General features: G+C 45.8%; 1 protein-coding gene across 1 annotated transcript in view; it reads right to left on the reverse strand.

Moving 5' to 3' along the window:
- SPTBN5 (spectrin beta, non-erythrocytic 5) overlaps positions 1-23022 on the reverse strand; it is a 93930-nt gene that overhangs the window by 22195 nt on the left and 48713 nt on the right. The window contains 17 exon segments of the mRNA XM_078151642.1: positions 1608-1802; positions 2698-2902; positions 3356-3552; positions 4064-4276; positions 5188-5374; positions 6482-6738; positions 6855-6992; positions 8368-8514; positions 10313-10403; positions 13955-14127; positions 17302-17379; positions 17852-18040; positions 19108-19270; positions 19936-20057; positions 20797-20910; positions 22603-22717; positions 22865-22980. Coding sequence (XP_078007768.1) covers positions 1608-1802; positions 2698-2902; positions 3356-3552; positions 4064-4276; positions 5188-5374; positions 6482-6738; positions 6855-6992; positions 8368-8514; positions 10313-10403; positions 13955-14127; positions 17302-17379; positions 17852-18040; positions 19108-19270; positions 19936-20057; positions 20797-20910; positions 22603-22717; positions 22865-22980 — 2700 coding nt within the window.

Here is a 23022-nt window from a genome sequence, read left to right on the forward strand (position 1 = left end):
ACAAATCCCAAAATATCTCAACCAATTAACCAAACCGGAACATTATCAGAACCTACACCATTGCCCACCAATGTCTGGATTTAATACTGAACTATAATCACTTTTGAATAATGTTTTAAATAGACACCTGCACACCAAATACTTAATCTCCAGGCTACCTGGTACTTCCAACTCTTAAAAAACATGCACTGCTCTGTCATATGTACACAACCCTCCGTGAACCATGGGCAAGTCACTCCCTCACTTTGAGATCTAGATTAACCATCTGTGGAATGGGCACAATAACAATAATACCCACCCCACAGAGATAGCTCTCTGGGGGAAAAAATTATGCAAGATACACTTTTAAGTTAAATGTGAAAAACAAAAAAAAGTTAAATGTGTACCATAAGCATTTTTTCCATCACTTTCTTAAATCTAGACCAGTAGTGTCAAGCTCAAATAGAAATAGATATTGACTTAGAAAATCACAAATTAACATTATCTATATTTTATTATATTTTTATTTATTTTATTAAACATTTCACAGTTACATTTTAATTTGGTTAGGGAGTTTTGCAGGGCATGCAGCTGCTACCTCAGTTTGGACACTTCTGGTCTAGACAAGTAGCAAAACAATATATCTAGTCCTAATTTGTAGTTTTTGCTCATTTCGGAGGGGTAAATGCTCATGCTGAAAACTTAATAGTCAGCTCTGGTACGAGCTGGTTCCAGCACACCATTGATCAGTCTCTTTCACAGTGGCATGGATAGTTACACTACCCATCCCACAGAAACTTAATGACTTGTGCTGAAGGCTTTGGTATATACTTAAAAAAGTAGGATGAAGCTTGCATTTCACAGTGTGGGGCTGGCCAAAAGGACTAGGTATTTCAACTTTCCTTGATGAAAAGGCCATGGTCATGAACTGGGGGAGGGCCTGCTGGGTGGGGCATCAGATTTGGTAGAATCTGGGACTTCCCTCTCAAACTTAAGCTCCAGAATCCTGTCAGGGGCTGACAACCAGCTGACCTCACCCTCAAGGTTGGAATTCATTTGCATATTAATGACCAACAGTACAGTGAGAAGCCAGAGCATAGGAGAACTGAGCCACTGGAATGATGATAACAATAGAATAGTGTTAATTATCATTATTATTATTATTATTAACACCTAGCAAACAGTGTTAGCTATTATTAAATAGCTAACACTTGCACAACAATTTAAAATTTGCAAAGCTCTTTACATGTGTCCTTTGAATTTCACAACAACCCTGTGAGATAGATGCTATTTTTATCCCCATTTTACAGATGGAGAAACTGAGGCAAGTAGAAGTTGTTGTTTGTTTTTTTTTAAGTGACTTGCCTAGGGTCACACAACTAGTAAGTGTCTGAGACCAGATTTGAACTCAGGTCTTCCTGACCCCAGGCCCAATGCTCTCATTTTACAGATGAGGAAACTGAGGCAAACAGAGGTTAAGTGACTTCCTGAGGTCACACAGCTAGTGTCTGAGACCAGATTTGAACTCAGGGTCTTCCTGACCCCAGGCCCAGTGCTCTATCTCCTGGTCCACCTAGCCCCTGCTGTGGCCCGTCTGCTGCTCTCTGGCAGGTCTGTTTAGCTTGTACCTCTGCGCGGGTCCTCATTGCCTTGTTCAGCTGTTCCCAGGAGTCCTCGATGCGGCTCCTTCGAGCCTGGATCTTGGGGTAGCACCTGGGGGCTGCCTGCTCCAGCTTGCCAGCCAGCTCGAGAAAGCCCTGAATCTTGGCTGGCCCCAAGGTCTGTACTTCCTTTTGGAAAGTATGGAACTTCTCTTCCAGCACCTGCAAGTGTAGGACCCAGAATTCCATCTTCCCTCCCTGCATCTTTGCCCTGCCTAGAACATACCCCCTCTTCCCCTCTGCATTTGAGAACGCTGGTTTCCTTTCAGGCTCAGCTTACATACCACCTCGGACATTAAACTATTCATCTCTACAGCTGAGCTCCTGGAGAGCAAGGACTGTCTTTTACATACAGTAGGTGCTTAATAAATGTTTATTGACTGGCTTGACATGTAGCGCAATCCTTCTACTTTATAGATGATGAAGCTGGGACCCAGAGAGGTAGTCATCATCAGAGCTAGGATCTGAACTCTGGTTTCTAGTACCCTTGCCCCCACAAATCACTTTGTATCTGTTTTGCATATACATATATAATCTATATCAAATTGTTTACTATCTTAGGGAGGGGGGAGGAAAGGGAGAGAGGGAGAAAACTTGGAACCCAAAATTTTATTAAAAATGAATGTTAAAAATTATCTTTATATGTAATTGGAAAAAATAAAATACCGTTAACAATTTTTTTAATGTGTCTTGCATATAACCTATCTAAAAACATAGAGTTGCCAGATTCTCAAAGACACAGGCTGTTTACTTTCATCTAACACAGAGCATGGCCTTAAAGAAATATTTCAAGACTGAATGATCCCATGACTGATTGAGGGAAGGACACCCCACCCACCCCGAAGATATTCCCACTATACCTGCAGCCCAGCGACACAGGAGAATCTTGGCTGGGCCTGGCTGTCCCTTCATTAATTAATCAACCTTGGCCCCATTCCCTCCCCACATCCTGGGGTCCTCTCCCTCCTCATGACTTCTTTCCTCACCATACAGTCACCCTCCCCTTTTCATCTCTCATCAGGATAGCACTTTGTCACAAGGACTGTGCAGAAGTCACCTTGACATCCTCCAGGTCCTGCCCGTAGTCTTGGGACTCAGCTGTGGCCTGCTTGCCTGACAACCAGGTATCCAGAAGCTGGGCCTCCCGCTCCAGCTGAAAAAGGTCCTGCTGCTCTTGCAGGCATCGCCCCCAGATCTTGGCCTTCTGCAGTAACCCCTTGTGGGTCTCCCTCAGAGTTTGTAGATGGGTCAGTGCTGTAAGGCTAGGAATAAGAAGAGGGTCAGCTGGGGTCATCTTGAAGATGGCATCTTTTCTTTCTTTTTTTGTTTTGTGGACAAAATTGGAGTCAAGTGACTTGTCCAGGGGTCATGCAGCTAGTAGGTATCTGAGGCCAGATTTGAACTCAAGTCCTCCTGACTCCAGGGCTGGTGCTCTATCTACTGCACCACTTTGCTGCCCCTGGTGTCCTTTCTTCAATGCTTGCCTCAGATGCTTACTACCCATGTGACTTTGGGCTTTTGAGTCCCTGGGACTCAGTTTCTTCATTTGTAAAAGGAAGCGTTCATTGAACTAAATAAATGGCCTCCAAGTCCCTTCCAGCTCTAAGGTTCTGATCCTACGATCTCATGATGACCTCTGCACGATGAGTCCAATTTCTCAGCCATCTCCTTGGCTTATCTTTACTCACCTTTCTCCTCTCTGCTATCTTGCTTACCTGTCTGGGTTGGGTCTGCCCTCCAGGTGGGTGCCTGTCTCCTGCAGCTTTTCAAGCCGAGTGTAGAATCCTTCCAGATCCTTCCTTGTGACCTCTAGCCTCCGCAGCATGGCCCCAGTGGTCTCCTCGTTCTGCCCCAGCTCCTCACGGTCCAGGAGCTGGCCTCGTTCTGACAGCCAGGATTCTGCCTCGAGGAGCTGGGGAGTAATTCAGTGAGATTAGATTATTGTTCTTAGGGATTTCAGCCTGAGAAAAATTCAAAGGGAGAAAAGAAATAAGTATAGTCTTATCTTCGAGGAGGGGAGCTAGGTAGTGCAGTGGGTAGAGACTGGGCTTGGAATTCATCTTCCTGAGTTCAAATCCAGGCCCAGATACTTACTAGCTGTGTGACCCTGGATAAGTCACTTAATCTTGTTTGCCTCAGTTTCCTCATCCGTCAAATGAGTTGGAGAAGGAAATGGCAACCCCCTCCAGTATCTTTGCCAAGAAAAGCCCAGATGAGGTCGTGAAGAGTCAGACACTACTGAACATCAAAAAAACCTTTGGGGGGCATGCCAAGGAGTTATGAAGGAGGGCTCCCGAGTAAACGAGGGGCTTACAGTTCCCTTCTGGCTCTAAATTTACGATCCTATAATCTAATGTGGTTTATCTCAAAATCCCAGGTCCCTCCTCGTTCCTTCTCCTTCTGCCATCTCTCACCCTTCTCACCTCTGTTAGAAACCGCCGGGCCTCACAAACTTGCTGAAGCCTCCATCGTCTCTGCTCTGCCTCCCCCTGAAGTCTGCCCATGGCGGTTTTCAGCTGCTGGAGCCGGGCAGCCACCTCACTGGCAGCAAAATGCCCCCCCTGAACCAGCTTGTGACCTGTGTCCAGCACCACCTGGGCCAGAGCCTCATGGCTGCTGATCTCATCTTCCAAGTTCTGTAAGTTCAAAAGAAGGGGCCTCTAGAAGTCCATGAATCCTCATAGCTCCCCAACATAAAGGCACCCACAGATATGTCCCCAAAGACTTTGTCACAACCAAAAAGAGATGCTAAGAATTCCTTGTCCTATTCCATTAGAGGCGTCATGGCATGGTTGATAGAAAGATGAGCTTGAAGTAAAGAAGACCTGGGCTCAAATGCTATTTCTGAAAGCAGGGCTGTGTGACCCTGGGCAAGTCACTTAACCTTTCAGTGCTCTAGGCAACTAAAACTATGGGTTATAGAGAACCTAGGTGCCAACCTACATTAGTAAAGGGAGTTTCCTTACCCAGAAATTCCCTGTACCAATAAAATTACAGGTCCAGTCCTTGTTCCACATTGCTCCTTCTCAGTGCTAGCATGAGAGATAAGATGGTATAATAGAAAGAGTTTGGATTTATAGGGATTTAGTTTTGAATCTTGGGTCTCCAATGCCACCATTGGCAGTGGGGGTGGGGTGGTATGAGATGAGTTCGAGGACAGGAGAGAGCAGAAGAGCTGGGTTGGTCAATTAAATTCAACAAACATTCCTTAAGCCCCTACTCCCTATGTCCAAGATACTGGGGTAGAAAAGACAAAAATGAAAACGTTCCCTGCCCTCAAGGAGCTTACATCCTACTGCTGACCTTGGGCAATTCAGCCTCTCTGGGACTTAGTTTCTTCATCTATAAAATGAAGGGACCTGGACTGATCTCTATGATCTCTTCCAGCCCTAAATCCAGGATGCTCTGAATTCCCCCTAGAGCTTGAACCTAGCTCTGGAGGTCAAATATCCCCCATCATCCCTCCCCCACACACACACACACACACACACACACACACACACACACACACACACTCTTTTCATTCCCCAGAGAGGTTGCCGCCCACCTGGTGCTTTTCTTGGAGTTGCTGAATAGCATTCAAGGTCTGTCCATATTCTTGGGCTGTAGCCAAGGGCAGCTTCTCCTGAACCCAAGCCAGCTCATCCTCTGCGTCCTGGAAGAACTGGTACAGAAGGCTCTTGGACTCCAGGGTCCCCCGGCGCTCCCGGAGGGGCTCTCTCAGATTTGTGTACCTGGCATGGGACAGCCACCAACGGCAGTGGGGGTGAGGAAGGGAGAGATAGCAGAAGAAGAAACACTGAAACTCAACCTGCCTCAAAACAGAACTTATCTTTCCCCACAAGTCTTCCCTTCTTGTAACACTTCCCTATTTCTCCCGAGGGCACTACCAACCTTCCAGTTCCCTGGGCTTGAAACCTTGGTGTATCATCCTTAACTCTTCACTCACAGTCACCACACTTATGCCACCTATTGATGAGTTTTATTATTTCACCTTAACAACACCTCTGACATGCTTTCCCACCACTCACATAATGCCACTCTCCTGGACTACTGCCCAAGCCTGCAGCTGTCCCTGTCACAAATCCCTCTCCATTCCAATCCATCGTCCACTCAGGGATCAAAGGGATCATCCTAAAGCACAGGGCTGACCACGCTCGGCCAGGCCCCTCACTTCTTCTACTGAGAAAACTCCTGGCTCCCTACCACTTCCAGGGCCAAATACAACATCCTGTCTTTGGTATTTAAGGCTCTTCACAACTGGCCCCTTCCTACCTTTTCGGTCTTTTATCCCTAATTCCTCATTATATACTTCAGCAACACAGGCCTTTTTGCTGTTCCTCCCATAAGACATTCCATCTCCTGACTGTATCTGTACACTGGCTGTCCCCCAAACCTGGAAATGCTCTTCCTCATTGCATCCTGCTTCTAAGCAGGAGCCTTTCTTGGCCTTCCCCTCATCCCTCAATTCCTTCCCTCTGAGATTATCTTCCACTGACCCTGTACATATCTTGTGTGTATACTTTTTTCCTTCCAAGTTTTCTCACTCATTAGAATGTAAGTTCCTTGAGGGCAGGGACTGTTTTTGCCTTTCTTTGGATCCTCAGTGCTTGGCCTATAGTAAATGCTTAATATGTACTTGTTAACCAACAGAAATGAGAGACAGCCTCCAAAGAGAGAGATGAATGGGGACCTGAGGGAGATAAAACCTAAGGTGGGGTTCTCTTAAGACACTTCCCTTCGGGGAAGGAAAAAGTAGAAGCTGAAGAGGATGAGAGCAAGGCAAGAGAAGAAATGTGGAATGCAAGACACATGGGATAGAGGCAGGACAAACTGCGTACCTCTGTAGCAGCCGCTGGGCCTGTTCTCCCATCTCCCCAGCTAGGAAGTGATCTTCACAGCTAAAGGCATGGGCCTGGTCCATCAGTGCCTGCACTGGTCCCTCCTGGCCCTCCATGGCTGCCTCCAGCTCCCCCTGGGTGGTCAGCAGCTCCTTCACACCTGCTAAGTCCTCTCCACCCAGTGGAGCCCGAAGCTCTTCTTCTACATTCTCCAGCCACCTTTCCACCTCCTCGGCTTTCCTCTGGAAATGCACGGCCTTGGGGGAGAGGAGAGTGTAAATGGAGTATGAGAGGAAGGGGAGGAGATCCCCTTTTCCCAGCCCCTCTGGTTAGCCCCTGGCCCCCACCTCCACCTCCATGGCCCCATCACCACCTTATGAGCATCCTGTAATTTGGTTCCCTTCTGGAGGCAGTTGGCCTGCAGCTGACTCCAGAGATCTCCTATCTCTTGCAGTCTCTCCTGAATGGTCTCCAGGGCAGGGTGCCCCTCCTTCAGCAGTTTCTCCCCTTCCTGAAGTCAAAAAGAAGAATTTATCCATCTCTTGGCCCAGGTGGTGGGGTAGAGATGGCGGCAGAGAGCTGGAATTAACCCCAATGTCTATCCATAGGGAACTGCTGAAGCTTCTAGGAAAGAGTCAGGCCGAAGCTTTAGGACTATGTATTTGGCAGCTGTGTGGAGAATACATTGGTGGCACAGCGGATAGAGCACCAGCCCTGGAGTCCGGATGATCTGAATTCAAATCCAGCTTTAGACACTAGCTGTGTGACCCTGGGCAAGTCACTTAACCCCAATTGCTTAAAAAAATGCATTGGAGAGGGAGAGACTAGAGGTTATTGTACTAGTCCCTGAACTAAGTGGGGTAGTGGTTGTGTGAGTGGGCAGAAGGCGATGGACATGAGAGATCCTGTGGAATTGGAATCAACAAGACTCGCTGATTGGATATGGAATTGATTAGATATGGAGGGGCAGCTAGGTAGGCAGTGAGCCTAGAGAGATGAAGACCTGAGTTCAAATCTGGCTTCAGACACTTACTAGCTGTGTGACCCTGGGCAAGTCATTTAACCCTGTTTGCCTCAGTTTCCTCATGTGTAAAATGAGCTGGAGAAGGAAATGGCAAACTGCTCCAATATCTCTGCCAAGAAAACTCCAAAATGGAGTCAGGAAGAGTCAGACCCTACTGAAATGACTGAACAACAACAGATACAGAGGACGGGGGAGAGTAAGGAGATAAGAATGATTCTGAGATTGTGAATCCGGGGAACTGGAAGGATGTGAGTGTCCTCGACAGAAAAAGGAAATTAGGAAGCAGTTGCATTCTGGGGGAAAATCATAGATGATTGCAGATTTAGAGCTGAAAGAAATCTTCAGGGCCATCGAGTCTAACATGGATGAGGAAACAGACGGTATATAGAAGTTAAATAACTTGTCCCAAGGTCACACAGTTCCTAAATGTCTGAGGCAGGGCTTGAACTCAGGTCTTTCTGACTCCAAGTCCATCATTGTACTCCCTGGGCCACCCCACTGTATAGAACATCATTTTGGACGTGTTGCGTCTGATACGCCTCTAGCAGTCTAATTAGGCAGCTGTGTAGAGAATACATTGGTGGCACAGTGGATAGAGCACCAGCCCTGGAGTCCAGATGATCTGAATTCAAATCCAGCTTTAGACACTAGCTGTGTGACCCTGGGCAAGTCACTTAACCCCAATTGCTTAAAAAAAATGCATTGGAGAGGGGGAGAGACTAGAGGTTATTGTACTAGTCCCTAAACTAAGTGGGGTAGTGGTGCCGGGCAAGTCCACGGGGCTCCTGTAGCTCTGGCAGCCTACAGTCTGCTGGCATCCCATCCTTACTAATACACGTGTCCTTTCCCTGGGAGCTCTTACTGTTTGTACTTTCTGAAGCTGGGTAACATTGGCATCCAGCTCGGCCTGAAAGCTCTGATGCTTCTGCAGCTGGGCCTGCAGGGTGCTGGGGTCCCGCCAACCTTCATCTAAGGCCACAAGGTTCTTCTCACTCAGCCACATGGACACCTGAAGAAGAGGAAGAACAAGGAACTTGAGGGACCTGCTGCCATTCTCAGTCCCTGCCTTCTAATAGAGATGTCTGTGTCTGCCCTTAAACAGGAGAATTCTGTCCTGGGGGGTGATTCGTAGATCTAGAATGAGCTTGGAAGAATTAAAACTTCATAACCCAAATCGCTTTAGCAAAAAAAAAAAAAAAGGAATTAGAGTTATAGATCTAGAATGAGCTTAGAATAATTAGATTCATATTAGATTCATAGATCTAGAATGAGCTTAGAAGAATTAGGACTAGATTCATAGATCTAGAATGAGTTTAGGAGGATCAGATTCCTAGATCTAGAATGAACTTAGAAAAATTAGAATTAGATTCTTGGATCTAGAATGAGTTCAGAAGAATTAGATTCATGTCCCCAATTGATAAACGGTCAAAGGATATGAATAGGCAGTTTTCAGAGGAAGAAATTAAAGTTATTTTTAGTCATATGAAAAAAGGCTCTAAATCACTATTGATTAGAGAAATGCAAATCAAAACAACTCTGAGGTACCACATCACACCTATCTGATTAGCCAACATGACAAAACAGGAAAATGACAAATGTTAGACAAGATGGGAGAAAATTGGAACACTAATGCATTGTTGGTGGAGTTGTGAAATGATCCAACCATTTTGGAGAGCAATTTGGAACTATGCCCAAAGGGCTATACAAATATGCATACCCTTTGACCCAGCAATAGCACTTCTAGGGCTGTATCCCAAAGAGATGGGAAATGGGAAATAAAATGGGAAAAGGACCCACATGTACAAAAATATTTCTAGCAGCTCTTTCTATGATGGCAAAGAATTGGAAATCAAGGGGATGCCCATCAATTGGGGAATGGCTGAACAAGCTGTGGTATGTGAATGTAATAGAATACTATTGTGCAATAAGAAATGATGAGCAAGTGGATTTCAGAAAAACCTGGAAAGACTTGTATGGACTGACGCTGAGTGAAGTGAGCAGAACCAGGAGAACATTGTACACAGTAACAGCCACCTTGTGTGATGACTAACTTTGATACTTAGCTCTTCTCAGCAATGCAAGAATCTAAGACATCTCCAAAAGTCTCATGATGAAAAATGCTATCTACATCCAAAGAAAGAGCTATGGAGTTTGAATACAGATTGAAGCATACTATTTGCTCATTTTTTTCTTCTATTTTGTTTGTTTCCTCTTTCTTGTGGTTCCTTCTATTGGTTCTAATTCTTCCTTACAACATGACTAATATAAAAATATGTTTAATAGGAATGTATATGTATAGACTATATCAGATTGTGTGCCATCTTGGGAAGGGAAGTAGGGAGGGAGTGGGAGAAAAATTTAAAACTCAAAAGCTTATGGAAGTGATTGTTGAAAACTAAAAATAAATAAATTAATTAAAAGATAAAAAAACACTTAGATTCATGGATCTAGAATGAGCTTAGAGGAATAAGAATTAGATTCAGAGCTCTAGAATGACTTTAGAAGAATCAGAATTAGATTCATAGATCTAGAATGAGCTTAGAATAATTAGACTCAGAGATCTAGAATGAGCACTCTAGGCCAACCTCTTCATTTTGCAGAGAAGGAAATAGACCCAGGCAGGTTAAGTGACTTGCCCAAGGTCACACAGGCAGTAAAGCATCAGAGGTGGGATTTGAACCCAGAGCCGGTTATTCCAGGTTTCTCAGTGAGGTAGCTCCCTCGCCATCTGTCCCTCCCACTGCCACCCACAGCCTGGTAGGGCCAGACTTGGCCATTGTACATAGGGAGTAGAAAAATCATCGAACCTCACAGCAGTCTTGTAGGAATCTCTGTAGCTGCTGGAATCCCTCTAGCTGGTGCCGTCGGGCCTGGATTCTCTTCAGCAGCTTCTCCTTCCTGTGAAGGGAGGCATCGTGGGTGGACAAGTTATTCTCTGGGGGCCCAGGGTCGGGAAGGGCAATGGTCTGTGTTACATTGTGTGAGAGCACTACCCTTCGGCATCACTGGGAAGAAATGCCTTTTTTAGCTTTCTTTATGAAAAACAAAACAAAGCACTAAGCCTGGGATTATAGAATTTCAGAGTTGGAAGGGACATACTGGTCATCCAATCCAACCCATACCGGGCAAATTTCATGTTTATCCCAGTTAAATTTCTTTTTAAATAAAAGCCTCATTTCTATTGATAGCCTTTATGTTTTATATCTCCTTAATTTCTAAATATATTCTTTCTCCCTTCTCTCAGCAATGAGCCATCCCTTATAACAAAGGACCGAAGAGGAAGAGGGAAGGAAACATTCAGCAAAGAAATCTGACAGTGTATGCAACATTCCACACCCATAGCCTCCCACCTCTGCAAACAACGGAGGTATGCATGTTTTCTCATCCCTTCTTCAGGCCAAGCTTGGTCATTGTAATCATGCAATCTTCAATTTGGAGCATCCCTTGCCCCTTCATTCTTTCCATTTACCTTGTTGTAAGCATTGTGTATATCGTTTTCCTGGCTCTGCTAAATTTCACTTTCTTAAACGCCATCAGAATCCTAGCCTGTCAAGAGCTCTTTTTGGATTTCCTCTAAACACTGATAAATCTTAATTCAATCTTTTGTACGTCTGCAATAGGGGTCGGGCACATGCACAGATGCTGCCTAGTATATACTTCATTGGGAAATGCCATCTGAGTAAGTGGATGGAGTCTGTGCATGTCTCCCATCACATGTCACAACCACCCATCGTCAGCACCCTGGCAGGCCTTCTCCTCTCTCTAGGCTGCAAAAGAGAGACAAGAAGTCTGGGACTACATGTCCTCCTGTAAGGAGAAGAGACGAAGCACTTATACAGGACCCTTAGAATTCCTCCCGGTGGGGCAGCTAGGTGGTACAGGACCTGGAGTTAGGAAGACTCATCTTCATGAGTTCAAATCCAGCACCAACCGCTTACTAGCTATGTGACCCTGGGTAAGTCATTTAACCCTATTTGCCTCAGTTGCCTTGTCTGTAAAATGGTCTGGAGAAGTCTCTTTGCCGAGAAAACCTCAAATGAGGTCAGGAAGAGTCGGACACAACTGAATGACTATTATTCCTCCCCTTCATTTTACAGATGAAGAAAACAAATCTCAGAAAAGTGAGATCAGCTGCCCAAGATCACACAGAGAGTAAACAGAAGAGCTAGGCTTCAAAACCCAGCTCTATCAACTCCAAAGCCATTGCTCTTTCCCTGTACTCTGCTGCCTCTTGTATTCATCTCTCCAAAATGAGCACAGCCCATCTTCCTGGAGTCAGGAAGAACCAGTTCAGATTTGGCCTTAGACACTTTACCGTCTGCATGACCCTGGGCAAATCACTTAATTCTGTTTGTCTCAGTTTCCTCATCTGTAAGATAGGCAGGAGAAGGAAATGGCCAACCGCTCTAGTATTTTTGCCAAGGAAACCCCAAATCAGGTCATGAAGAGTCAGACGTGACCCAAACAACTGAGCAACAAAAATCCTCATATGTAAAATGAGAGCATTGTGACTGGGGTCAGGAAGACCTGAGTTCAAATTTGACCTCAGATACTTACTAGCTGTGTGACCCTGGGCAAGTCACTTAACATTGTTTGCCTCAGTTTCCTCATCTGTAAAATGAGCTGGAGAAGGAAACCTGGCACACAATAGACACTTAATTAATGCTGATTTCCTTCTCCTATTACTGTAGCTCCTAAATCAAGGACCTTCGTCCAGTACATCATACTGGTTTTGTTTCCCTTAGAGTTCCCAGGTCTAGTGCTTCTTAGAATTAAGAACAAAAACAGCTCTTAGGAAACGTAAAGAGGATTTGTATGCTTGCTTCACAGACAGCAGAGGGAACAGCAAAATCTAGAAGCTACTTCTGTACCGCAGGAGGTCTTGCCAGAAGCAAGAACAGAAGGAGGAGGGAGGAGGAAGGCAGGAATGACCCTCAGCAGAAGAAAGCTGGCCAGGGATCGGAAGTAGGCCTAAGACTGAGAAACATTGCCAAGTGTTATCTTTATTAATGATAACAATAACTAGCATTTACATAACACTTTGAGCTAAATAAACACTTGGCAGCTAGGTTAGACCCCTAGGCCTGGAATCAACAAGACTTGAGGTCAAAACCAGATGCATATACTTAACTAGTTTTGTGATGCTGGGCAAGTCACTTAACCTCTGTCTGACTCAGTTTCCTCAACCATAAAATGGCGATAATAATGGCATTTACTTTGAAGGGTTGTTGTGAGGATCAGATGAGATAATATTTGAGAAAAAAATGCTTAGCACAGTGCCTGACACATAATACTGGTAATGTAAATACTTATCTTCCTTCCTTCCTTCCTTCCTTCCTTCCTTCCTTCCTTCCTTCCTTCCTTCCTTCCTTCCTTCCTTCCTTCCTTCCTTCCTTCCTCCCTCCTTCCCTCCCTCCCTTATTTTAAGATTTGCAAAGGGTTTTACACATGCTCTCCTCCACCCCCTCTAAGATGCTTTGCAATCTAGCCACCCTATCTACACCACTCCAAGACCCATCTCCACTGACTTACTAACAGTTCCTCAGATACAACAATCCATGTGGTATCTGTGTATCTGCACTGACTGTCCTCCATCCATGGCATGCTCTCCCCACCCTCACTTGGGGCCCTCAGTTTCTCTGGCTTCCTTAAAGACTGTGATCAAATCCCACCCTCTGTTTGCCTTTTCTGGCCCCCTCCTCACTCACAGGCTGAGCTTTGATCCCTCTGAAATCACTTTCCTATATATAGTTTGTAAATACATAGTTATTTGCATGCTGAGTATTCCATTAGAATAGAAGCTCCTCAGGGGCAGCTAGGTGGCACAGTGGATAGAGCACTGGCTCTGGAGTCCGGAGTTCCAGAGTTCAAATGTGACCTCAGACACCTAACACTCACTAGCTGCGTGACTCTGGGCAAGTCACTTCACCCCAATTCCCTAAACAAAACAAAAAACAAAAGAACAGAAGCTCCTTGAGCTCAGTGCCTGTAACTACTCAGTACCATGTAGTAAGTACTTTAATAAATGCTTTTGTCTGACATATACATGTTTTATTATTTTTCTTTTCTTTTTCTTTTGAAGGCAATTGGGGTTAAGGGACTTGCCCAGGGTCACACAGCTAGTAAGTGTCTGAGGCTGGTTTTGACTCCAGGGCTGGTGCTCTAACCATTACACCACTAAGTTGCCCCATTTTAATTATTTTTCAAAGGTGTGTCGATGTGGCAATGAATAATGTAGTTCTGGGGAACGACCCATGACAGATAGCTGGAGAGATGAAGTTCAAAGGGGGTGACCAAGGACAGGACGCTGATCATTGCTGCCTACGGTTCTGCTTTAGCACCCATACAAATTCAACCTATGGAACCTCAGTGCCCCGGTTTTTGGCTACCTTCATCCCAGAACTCCCAGGAACCTCACCCACTGGTAGCCCACTAGGCCTAAGAGGTACCTTGAAAGCACCAGTTGGCACTTGCTGGTGATACACTCGGCCTCCGGGTGCTGGCTCTGATTCAGGTTGAGTGCCATGATTTCCATGGCACTGATCTTCTCCAGCTGGGTCTCTAGCCCCTTCTCAAACTGTTCATGTTTCCACTGTAAGGTCTCCACAGAGGCTAAGGAATTCTAGGAGGGACAGTTGAGAATATCCCGATTTAGTCCAGTATACCTTTCACTTGCCCAGCAATCATCCACCCTACCGAACAGTCCTCACTCAATGCAACTATTCTGCTCAAAGAAACATTAGGTCCATTCCTCAATCGCTTCTACTCTGTGAAGTCTTCCATAATTTCCCCAGTTGTTAAGGCTTTCTCCCTCCTCAAATTATCTTATATTTGCTTCTCTCTCTAAGTATTATTGTATTCCTTTCTCCTCTCATGGTAAGGTCCTGGAGGACATGGCCTATTTTTTTTTCTTTATATCCCCAATTCCTGGCCATATAGTAGGTGCTTTTTTGGAATTGGATTTGTTGACTTGGCTTCATTTGATTTAAGGGCAAAGGTGGAAAAGTTGCTTTCTTGGTACTCATAACTGGCATCTCTCTCTGTTTCATGGCTCTAGGACTATGTGTACCTCACCAAGTTCCCAGGTCTACCTCAGGCTGCCTTTAAATGCCACCTCTGACATTTACTAGCTTTATTTATCCCCTGACCCTCAGTATCCTCATTTATAAAATGGGGATGATAATAATACCTATAGTATCAATAGTATAAACAGCTTGACTTAGTGGATGAAAAGCTGGCCTTGGAGCTAGGAAGATCTGGATTCCAATTTTGCCTCTGACCCAAACTGGCTATGTGACCCCAGGAATGTCTCTTAACTTCTCAGTTCCCCAAGCAACTCTCTAAGACCCTGAATAGCAGAGAAACTGCCCGTGTACACGGCAGGGGACATTCTTCACCTGAAACTCCCTACACTGACAAAACCAATGATCTGGGCTTAGAAAAAAAAAAAGGCCTCTTTTATTGGGTTGTTGGGAGGGTCTAATGAGATAACATATGTAAAGTGCTCTGCAAACCATAAATAGCTAGATAAATGACAATTATTTGGCTTGATATAAGGAAAAACTCCTCAATAATTAGGGCATTCCAATGGAACTGACTTGGGAGACAGCAGGTTGTCCCTTCCCGGAGGTCTTCAAGCAAAGGCTGGACAATCATTTGTAGGATATATTGTAGACGGCACCATAATGACAGTAATAATGATAATAACAATAACAGCTAACATTTATATAATGCTTACTATGTGCCAGGAACTGACATAATTTACAATTAGTATCTCCTTTGATCCTCATGACAACCCTGTGGGGTAGGTGCTATTATCATCATCTCCATTTTACAGATGAGGAAACCAAGGCAAACAGAGGCTAACTGATTTGCCTAAGGTCACACCCTTAGCAAGTATCTGAGGTTGGATTTGAACTCATGGCTTCCTGATTCCAGGCCCAGATGCTTTATCCACTGGGCCACATAATTGCCCTTAGGTACAGCTGGACTAATTGACCTCTGGGGTCCCATCTAACTCTGAGCTTCTGAGATTCTGTTGGCTTGCTATTTGCTCCTTGAGGCAGCCATTCATTTTGCTCTTTGCCTTTCTTTGTGGCCCTAGAGCTTAGCACGATGCCTGGCACACAGTAAGCACTTAATAAATGCTCGTTGATTGACTGATTTCTGGTCTTCACCTCATTCCTCTTCACACACGCCAAGTTCTGGTCAAACTGGACAACCAGCCATCTCCTTACCCAGCAGGCCATCTCCCTGTCTCCACTCAGGCTGTCCAACCCCAACCCCCACATCTAGAATGCATCCCCTTCTCCTCTCTGAGCCTCAGAATCCTTCTTTTGAGCCTCATCATACAGGCTCCTGTCCTGGCAAGCAGTTGTAAAGGAGCCTTCCTTCCTTCCCAGTAGTACATACATTCCTTGGAGCCAATTCCGTCCCCATCCCCTTTCCTTGGAGGGAGCAGGGTGGGGTGGGGTTCAGTTCTGGAACCATGAAACCAGATAAAGCATTTATTAAGCTCTTACTGTGTACCAGGCACATAAGAGCACCTATGTTCAAGACATTGGGCTAGGAACTGGGCATGAGCAGAAAATGAATGAATGAAAAAGCATTTTTTTTTTTTAGGCAATTGGGGTTAAGTGACTTGCCCAGGGTCACACAGCTAGTAAGTGTCAAGTGTTTGGTCTGAGGCTGGATTTGAACTCAGATCCTCCTGACTTCAGGGCCAGTGCTCTTTTCCACTGGATCACCTAGCTGCCCCTGAAAAAGCATTTATTAAGCACTTCCTATGTTCTAAGTCCTGTGCTGATTTAGGGGTATAGATACAATAGTAAAGATAGTCTCTAACATCGAGGACTTTGATTAATTAATTAATTATAATAAATAATGTTTATAAATATTATTTATTATATTATATATTATTATTTAGTCCAATAATTATATTATAATAAATATTTATATAAACAATGAGATATAATAAATAATAAAAACATAAATAATGATAAATAAATTCTTAAATTAAGAAGTGTAGGAGTATATGTCTGTCAGCTTTGAGAGACTCTAGAAAACTGATCAATACAACGATGAACTATTAGTACCAGAAGACCCATGATGCAACATGCTCTCCATCTCCTGACTGAGAAGTGATGGGCTCAAAATGCAGAATGAGATGTACATATTTGGACATGGCCAATGAGCAAACTTACTTTGCTTGACTAAGCATATTTGTGATGAGGGCTTCTGCTTTTCTTTTTTCTTTTTCATTTTGGGGAGAGCAAGGAGTAGGACGAAGAGAAAATTTATCAAATGAAAAAATTTTTGAAAAGAGTTTGAAAAAAGTCAGATCAACTCAGTAATTGCCGCTGTTCCTAGACAAAGCATGTTGATCAGCTCCCCCTAAGCTCTTACTCACCATCCTAATAACTTTCCAAACCAAAGTGACCCTCACTGGCCACCAATCCCCTAAATGTACTGTTTTCCCCTTTAGAATTTAAGTTTCTTGAGGGCAGGTATTATCTTTGCTGTTGCTTTTATATCTGCAGGACCTAATACTGTACTTGGCACATAGCACATGCTTTAAAAATACTTTAAAATTAATTTTTGATTCATTCATTGTCTTTGTATTTCCAGGTCTTGGCCCACAAGGAGATGCTCTTATATGCTTGGTATACAGTAAGTGCTTAATAAATGCCTCATTTATATCAACAAAGATTTATTGAATAACATGCATTGGTTTGGTTTGATTTGATCTGAACCACTGGTTTCGCTATCTGTGCCCGTTTCCTGCCTGGGTACCTACACCCAGATCTTCATTTGCCAGGAACGCTTCTTTGTTGTTGAGCCAACTTTCAATCTGCTCCACGGAGCTCAGGAACATCTATGGGAATGGAGAAACATTTTGGCAGAGGGTCCAGCCGCTTCCTGTGGAGGGGGAATGGAGGCCTAGGGACTGGCCTCGAGCCCCAGATCAAGTCAGGAGCGTGAGCAGAATATGAGCCAAGAATTCTGGTTTCTACCTGGCATCTCGGGACAGGCAAGTTGGTTGTAGTAAAGACTCAATGAAATCCTATCCGACAGTATATCCCCCTACCCACAAGAAGGGGTTGTGGGCTATGCCAAGGGCAGGCATGGTAACTAGGTCAGTTGCTGAGTAGGATCAGGAGAAATAGACTTGAAGTGTGCTGATTAACAGCAGTTGAGAATCACTGAGAGAATCCTTGGCAAAGGAGACCAGTTGGCTTCCCTTTCCACCACAGTGAGGAGGGGAGCACAGAGAGAGGCAGGTCCTGGTGGGGACTGGAAAGGTAGAGGCCAGGGAAGAGATGGGCATGGAAGCCGGTCACACCCACCTGCAAATCCAAGGCCTGCTGCAGCCGGAGTCGATGTTCCTGCCAATTCTCCTCCAGTCCGGTTAGCTCTTGCTCAAAACCGGCCAGGGTCTGGCAAACATCTGGGGCCACTGGGTGTCTGGCACCGAGCAGCTGTTTCCCAGTGCTTCGAATCAAGTCGATGCTCTCTGCCCTGGCTGATAGCTCTGCCTGTAACAGAGCAGGGCTCAGACCCTCAGGAATTCACGAACAGGAAGAACAAGTGGAGAGCGGTCCAAGGAAAATACAGAGGGATGAGTCCAAAGGACTGCAGGTGAACTACACTACCCACTTCCTTCCAGAAAGTCGACGGATGCAGAATGAGACATGGCCAGTGTGAGATTTTGTTTTGCTGAACTATGAGGGTTTCATTTTTCATTAAAAAACAAACCAAAACAAAACTGCTCAATGGGGAGGGGAGTAAGTGCTTGTAAAAATAAATTAATTAAAATTTTAAACAATCATAACAGTGTACCGCATAAAATTAAGGTGGTCCCATTATTTCTCCTTGTTTAAAAAAGATGAAATGTCTTGGACTGTGTGTATGGTGGTGGTGGTAGGGAGTGGGGAAGAAAATTAACAGCAGCTGGGAGGGTAGCATGAACAAGGGGACTCGGGGAGAGAGGACTTGGAGAAATATGGGGGATGGGAATGGCTCAACAGTCAAAAATTAGTTCAGTTCAAACATTTCAGTCACCTCTGACTGACCCCATTTGGGGTGTTCTTGGCAAAGATGCTAGAGTGGCCCACCATTTCCCTCTCCAGTTCATTTTACAGATGAGGAAATGGAGGCAAACAGGGTTAAGATTTGCCTGGTTTGCTATTTCCTTCTTCAGTTCATTTTATAGATGAAGAAACTGAGGCAAACAGGGTTAAACGACTTGCCCAGGGTCCCATAGCCATTAAGTGTCTGAGGCTGGATTTGAACTCGTGAAGATGAGTCTTCTGACTCCAGACCCAGCACTCTCTCCACCTAGCTGCCCCCCCAAAATCAGAGGAGCTGAGTTCAAATCCCACCTCTGACACTTATTGCCATGTGACCTTGGGTAAATGATTTAACCTCTCTGGGCCTCAGTTTCCTCATTTGCAAAATGAAGGAGTGGACTAGATGAACTCTGAGGTCCCTTCTACTTCCAAATCGATGATTCCAAGCTGGGGGCCATGGTTAAGTATATGGGAAGTCGAAAGAGCTGAGATGAGAGAGAAGAAGCTGGCCCTGGGGCAGGGGGTGCCCTGACCTTGAGCTCCTGGTGCTCCTCCATCAGACGTCTGGCCTCAGCAGGACTGCTGGGAAGGCTTCCTATCTCCATCCTAGTCTTCAGTCCTTGCACCCAGCCTAGCAGCTCTCGCAGCGTGGTGTCTAACTTCTGTACTTGGTGGGAAGAATCCAGTTTCTCCCTCCTGCCCACGGGGATGATCAGTCAGCCCCAGCCAGAGGTGTAACTAACTGGGGTGTCGCCCCAAGGCACTGACATGGGAGAGTGCTTCTTTCCCAGGGTGGTCATGTGGGGGGGAGGATGCAGGACCTGTAGGAGACTGTGAATCTTGGAGGAACTGAGTCTTCCTTCCCCCCGTCCAATGTCTGCGCCCATAAAGGAGAGCCCTGGTGCCCAGCCCTGGTTGCTCCCCTGACCAGGACTCTGTAATCATCCCTTTTCCTGGATTCTGCCTCCTCTTCCCCCACTCCCCAATTCTGGCTTAAATACTTCTGACCAGATCAGATTATCTGTGTACTAAACTCGGGGTGTCCTGGAATCTTTGTTTACTGTGATCTACCACTCAGTTGAAATTGCCCTGGATTATTTCTCCTGAAAATGCCCAGCTCCTCTGTCCTGCTCTTCTTTCTTATTCCTTCTCCCCTGCAATGTCTTCCTCTATCATATGCAGTCACTGCTAAAAATGTCCTTTGGGGCGCTAGATCGGGGTAGCAATACAGGGGTCTAGGGGAACTGAATGGGCTGGGGCAGAATTCCCAGGGGTGAGTGAGAATGGGAAAATACTAAGACCATGGGGGATGGAGATTCAGAGAAGCTGAAAGGAGGGGAAGGCTGTACAAAGATCTGTACCTCTGCTTGGCCTGGGCCCACAGCCTCTGCCAGCTGGTGTTCAACTCCTGCTGTTTGTTGACGAGGGTCTGGGCTGCCCCGGGGTTGCTCTGACACAAACGACTCACCTCCTGCTCCAGTGGCTGCAGGAAAAAGGATGGCAGAATGGTACCCCAGCCCGGGTTGGGACGCAGGTATTTAAGCTCAGGAGATACCCACATATGGAGTAAGGCACTAGGACTACTTTTACTACTGGGTAGTGGGACAGGTGGAAAAAATGCTGGCTTCTCGGTCAGGGTCCTGTTACTTCCCAATGAGTTCTGGGCCACACCCATGAGGGCAGCTAGGTGGTGCAGTGGATAGGGCGCCAGGCCCAAAGTCAGGAAGACTCATCTTTGTGAATTCAAATCTGGCCTCAGATACTTACTAGCTGTGTGACCCTGGACAAGTCACTTAACCCTGTTGGCCTTAGCTCCTCATCTGTAAAATGAGCTGGAGAAGGAAATGGCAAGCCACTCCAGTATCTTTGTCAAGAAAACCCCAAATGGGGTCACGAAGTGTCTGACACAACTGAAAAATGACTGAACAGCAACTGCTGTAGGGCACTCATTCATTCATCAATGTGCATTTATTAAGTGCCTACTATATATGCCAGGCACTGTGCTAAGTACTGGTGGCATCCTAAGGTCTCCTGAGATTTGCCATCTGCCCAGTAACTGCACCCTCAGGATCTCCGGGTCTTTCCATGTGCCTATAGCTGAACTGTTCTATGCCTGTTGTCTCCTGAACCTCTTTTCTACTCCCCACCCTGCAAGGAGCGCTATGGAGTAAAGGTGACAAAATGGAGCCCGGGGCAGGCTTCTGACACAGCCCCATTTGTACCTTCATCTGGGCCTGGATGACACTGATTTCCCGATCCAGCTCTTCGTGTTTCCTCAGCAGCCTCTCTACATCCCCCAGGTCCTTTCCATAGTCGGGGGCCTGCAGCAGGACACTCTGTGAAGGAAAAGAGAAAGTCAATCAGCAAGCATTTATTGAGCACTTACTATGTACCAGGTGGCAGCTAGGCGGCACGGTGGGATACAGCCTGGAATCAGGAGGACGCGAGTTCAAATATGGCCTCAGACACTAGCTGCATGACCCTGGGCAAGTCACTTAACCCTGCTTACCTCATCTTCCCCATCTGTAAAATGAGCTGGAGAAGGACATGGCAAACCACTCCAGTATCTGTGCCAAGAAAACTCCAAATGGGGTCACAAAGAGTCGAACACAGCTAATTGACTAAACAACAAATGTGCCAGGCACTGTGCTAAGCAACGGGGACACAAAGAAAGGCAAACACACGGTTCCTGTCCTTAAGGAGCTCTCATTCTAATGGTGGAATCAACATACAAACACCAGTTACATACAAGACACACTCAGTGTAATACGTGTAAGATCATCTGAGAGAAGGCACTGGTCATCGCGGGGCCTGGAAAAGGCTGTCTGCAGAAGATGGGATTTAAAGCAACAGTCAACGGGCATTTATTAAGCACCTACTATGTACCAGGCACCAGGCTAAGTGCTGGCGATACCAAGAAAGGCAATAAATAGACAGTTCTTGCTGTCCACAGTCTAAGGAGGGAGGCAATCTGCAAGTGATCATGTAGAAATAAGATAATCCAGAGATAATACAGGGAGGGAAGGCTGGCATGAAGAAGGAACAGGACGAGATGTGAGCTGGAAATTCAAGGAGGCCAGGAAGCAGAGATGAGGAGGGAGGGTATTTCAGGCATCCCAGGCTGGCCAGTAAAAACACTCAGAGTCGAGAGATGGAGTAGATGGAGCATTATATTGGAGGCCAGTACCACGGGATCATAGAGGATGTGGAGGAGGGGAGCGTCTGAGGAGTCTAAAAAGACTGGAAAGGGAGGAAGGATCCAAATCATAGAGGGCCTTAAAAGCCAGAGGAGTTTGCATTTCATCCTGGATATAATGGAGAGACAATGGAGTTTATTGAGGAGGAAGGCCACATGATCAGATCTGTGATTTAGGAAAATCACTTTGGCAGCTTAATACAGGATAGATTGACATGGGGAGAGACTTGAAGGAGAGAGGAACTCAGGATTCGATGCATTAACATTTATTGACCCCCTTTCCCCTTTCTTCTGACACCATGGCATCTGCCTCCCAGACCCTTCCCCTGAGCCCTTTTCCCAGGCCCCCTGCCTCCCCGATACCACACTAGATTCTGTCTCTGAGCCTCAGGCTTCCTGTGGTCATTCCCAGCCTGCTCCATTCCAGAGCAGGTTGGCTTGGAGTCAGGAAGCCCAAGGTTCAAGTCTTGTCTTTGACACATACTGGCCATGTGACCCTGGACAAGTTGGCTCTAGCCAGCTATATAGGATTATAGATTTCAGGGTGCCAGCCTGCATGGGTAGAGGGAATTTCCTCACTAAGATCTCCTTGTACCCATGAAATCATAGGTCTGGATAAGAAAACAAAACAAAATAAAATACCTTTGTTCCATGGGTGGCCAAGGGAGACACTGGTAGCACAGACCCTGGAGTGATCTAGAAGAGGCAGGCAGGTGGGGAGCCAAGGACGCTTTCAAGACTGAGTTTGTTACACCTTCGGGCAGGGCCCTGCCTTCTTTTCCCCATTGTTTTTGCCTGAAATCTACAACTCTGGTCTCTATGTGTCCCTTACCTTCTCTCCAATCCTCTCCATGATATTGTCCAGCTCCTGGACCACTGCATGCATCTCCAGGGCACCCTCTAGCTGTCGTTGGTATCGGAGGAGGTTGCCATGGAAATTATTCCATCTGCCAAGGTGAAGATGCAGGAGGATAGGTATTAATGGGGCTAGATTCAGTCTGGGCACAGAACTCCAACATGTCCACCTTCTGAGTTTGCTGGTGTCCTCCCACTCCCACCTTTTCCCCTTCCTGCCACCCCCACTCAGAACTGGCCTTTCATTGAGTTGATGTCGTCGCTGGCAGGTGATCTTGACTTCTTCTGGGTCTCGGCTCTTGAGTTGAAAGGACATGGCATTAATGGCCTTAATGTGGGTATCATCCACCGTCTCCTGGCATAGGGGGAGAATGAAGATGTGGACTCAGGCCCAGAG

Source organism: Phascolarctos cinereus, unplaced genomic scaffold, assembly GCF_003287225.1.
Source record: "Phascolarctos cinereus isolate Bilbo 61053 unplaced genomic scaffold, phaCin_HiC Scaffold_3;HRSCAF=262, whole genome shotgun sequence".
Taxonomy (NCBI): Eukaryota; Metazoa; Chordata; class Mammalia; order Diprotodontia; family Phascolarctidae; genus Phascolarctos; species Phascolarctos cinereus.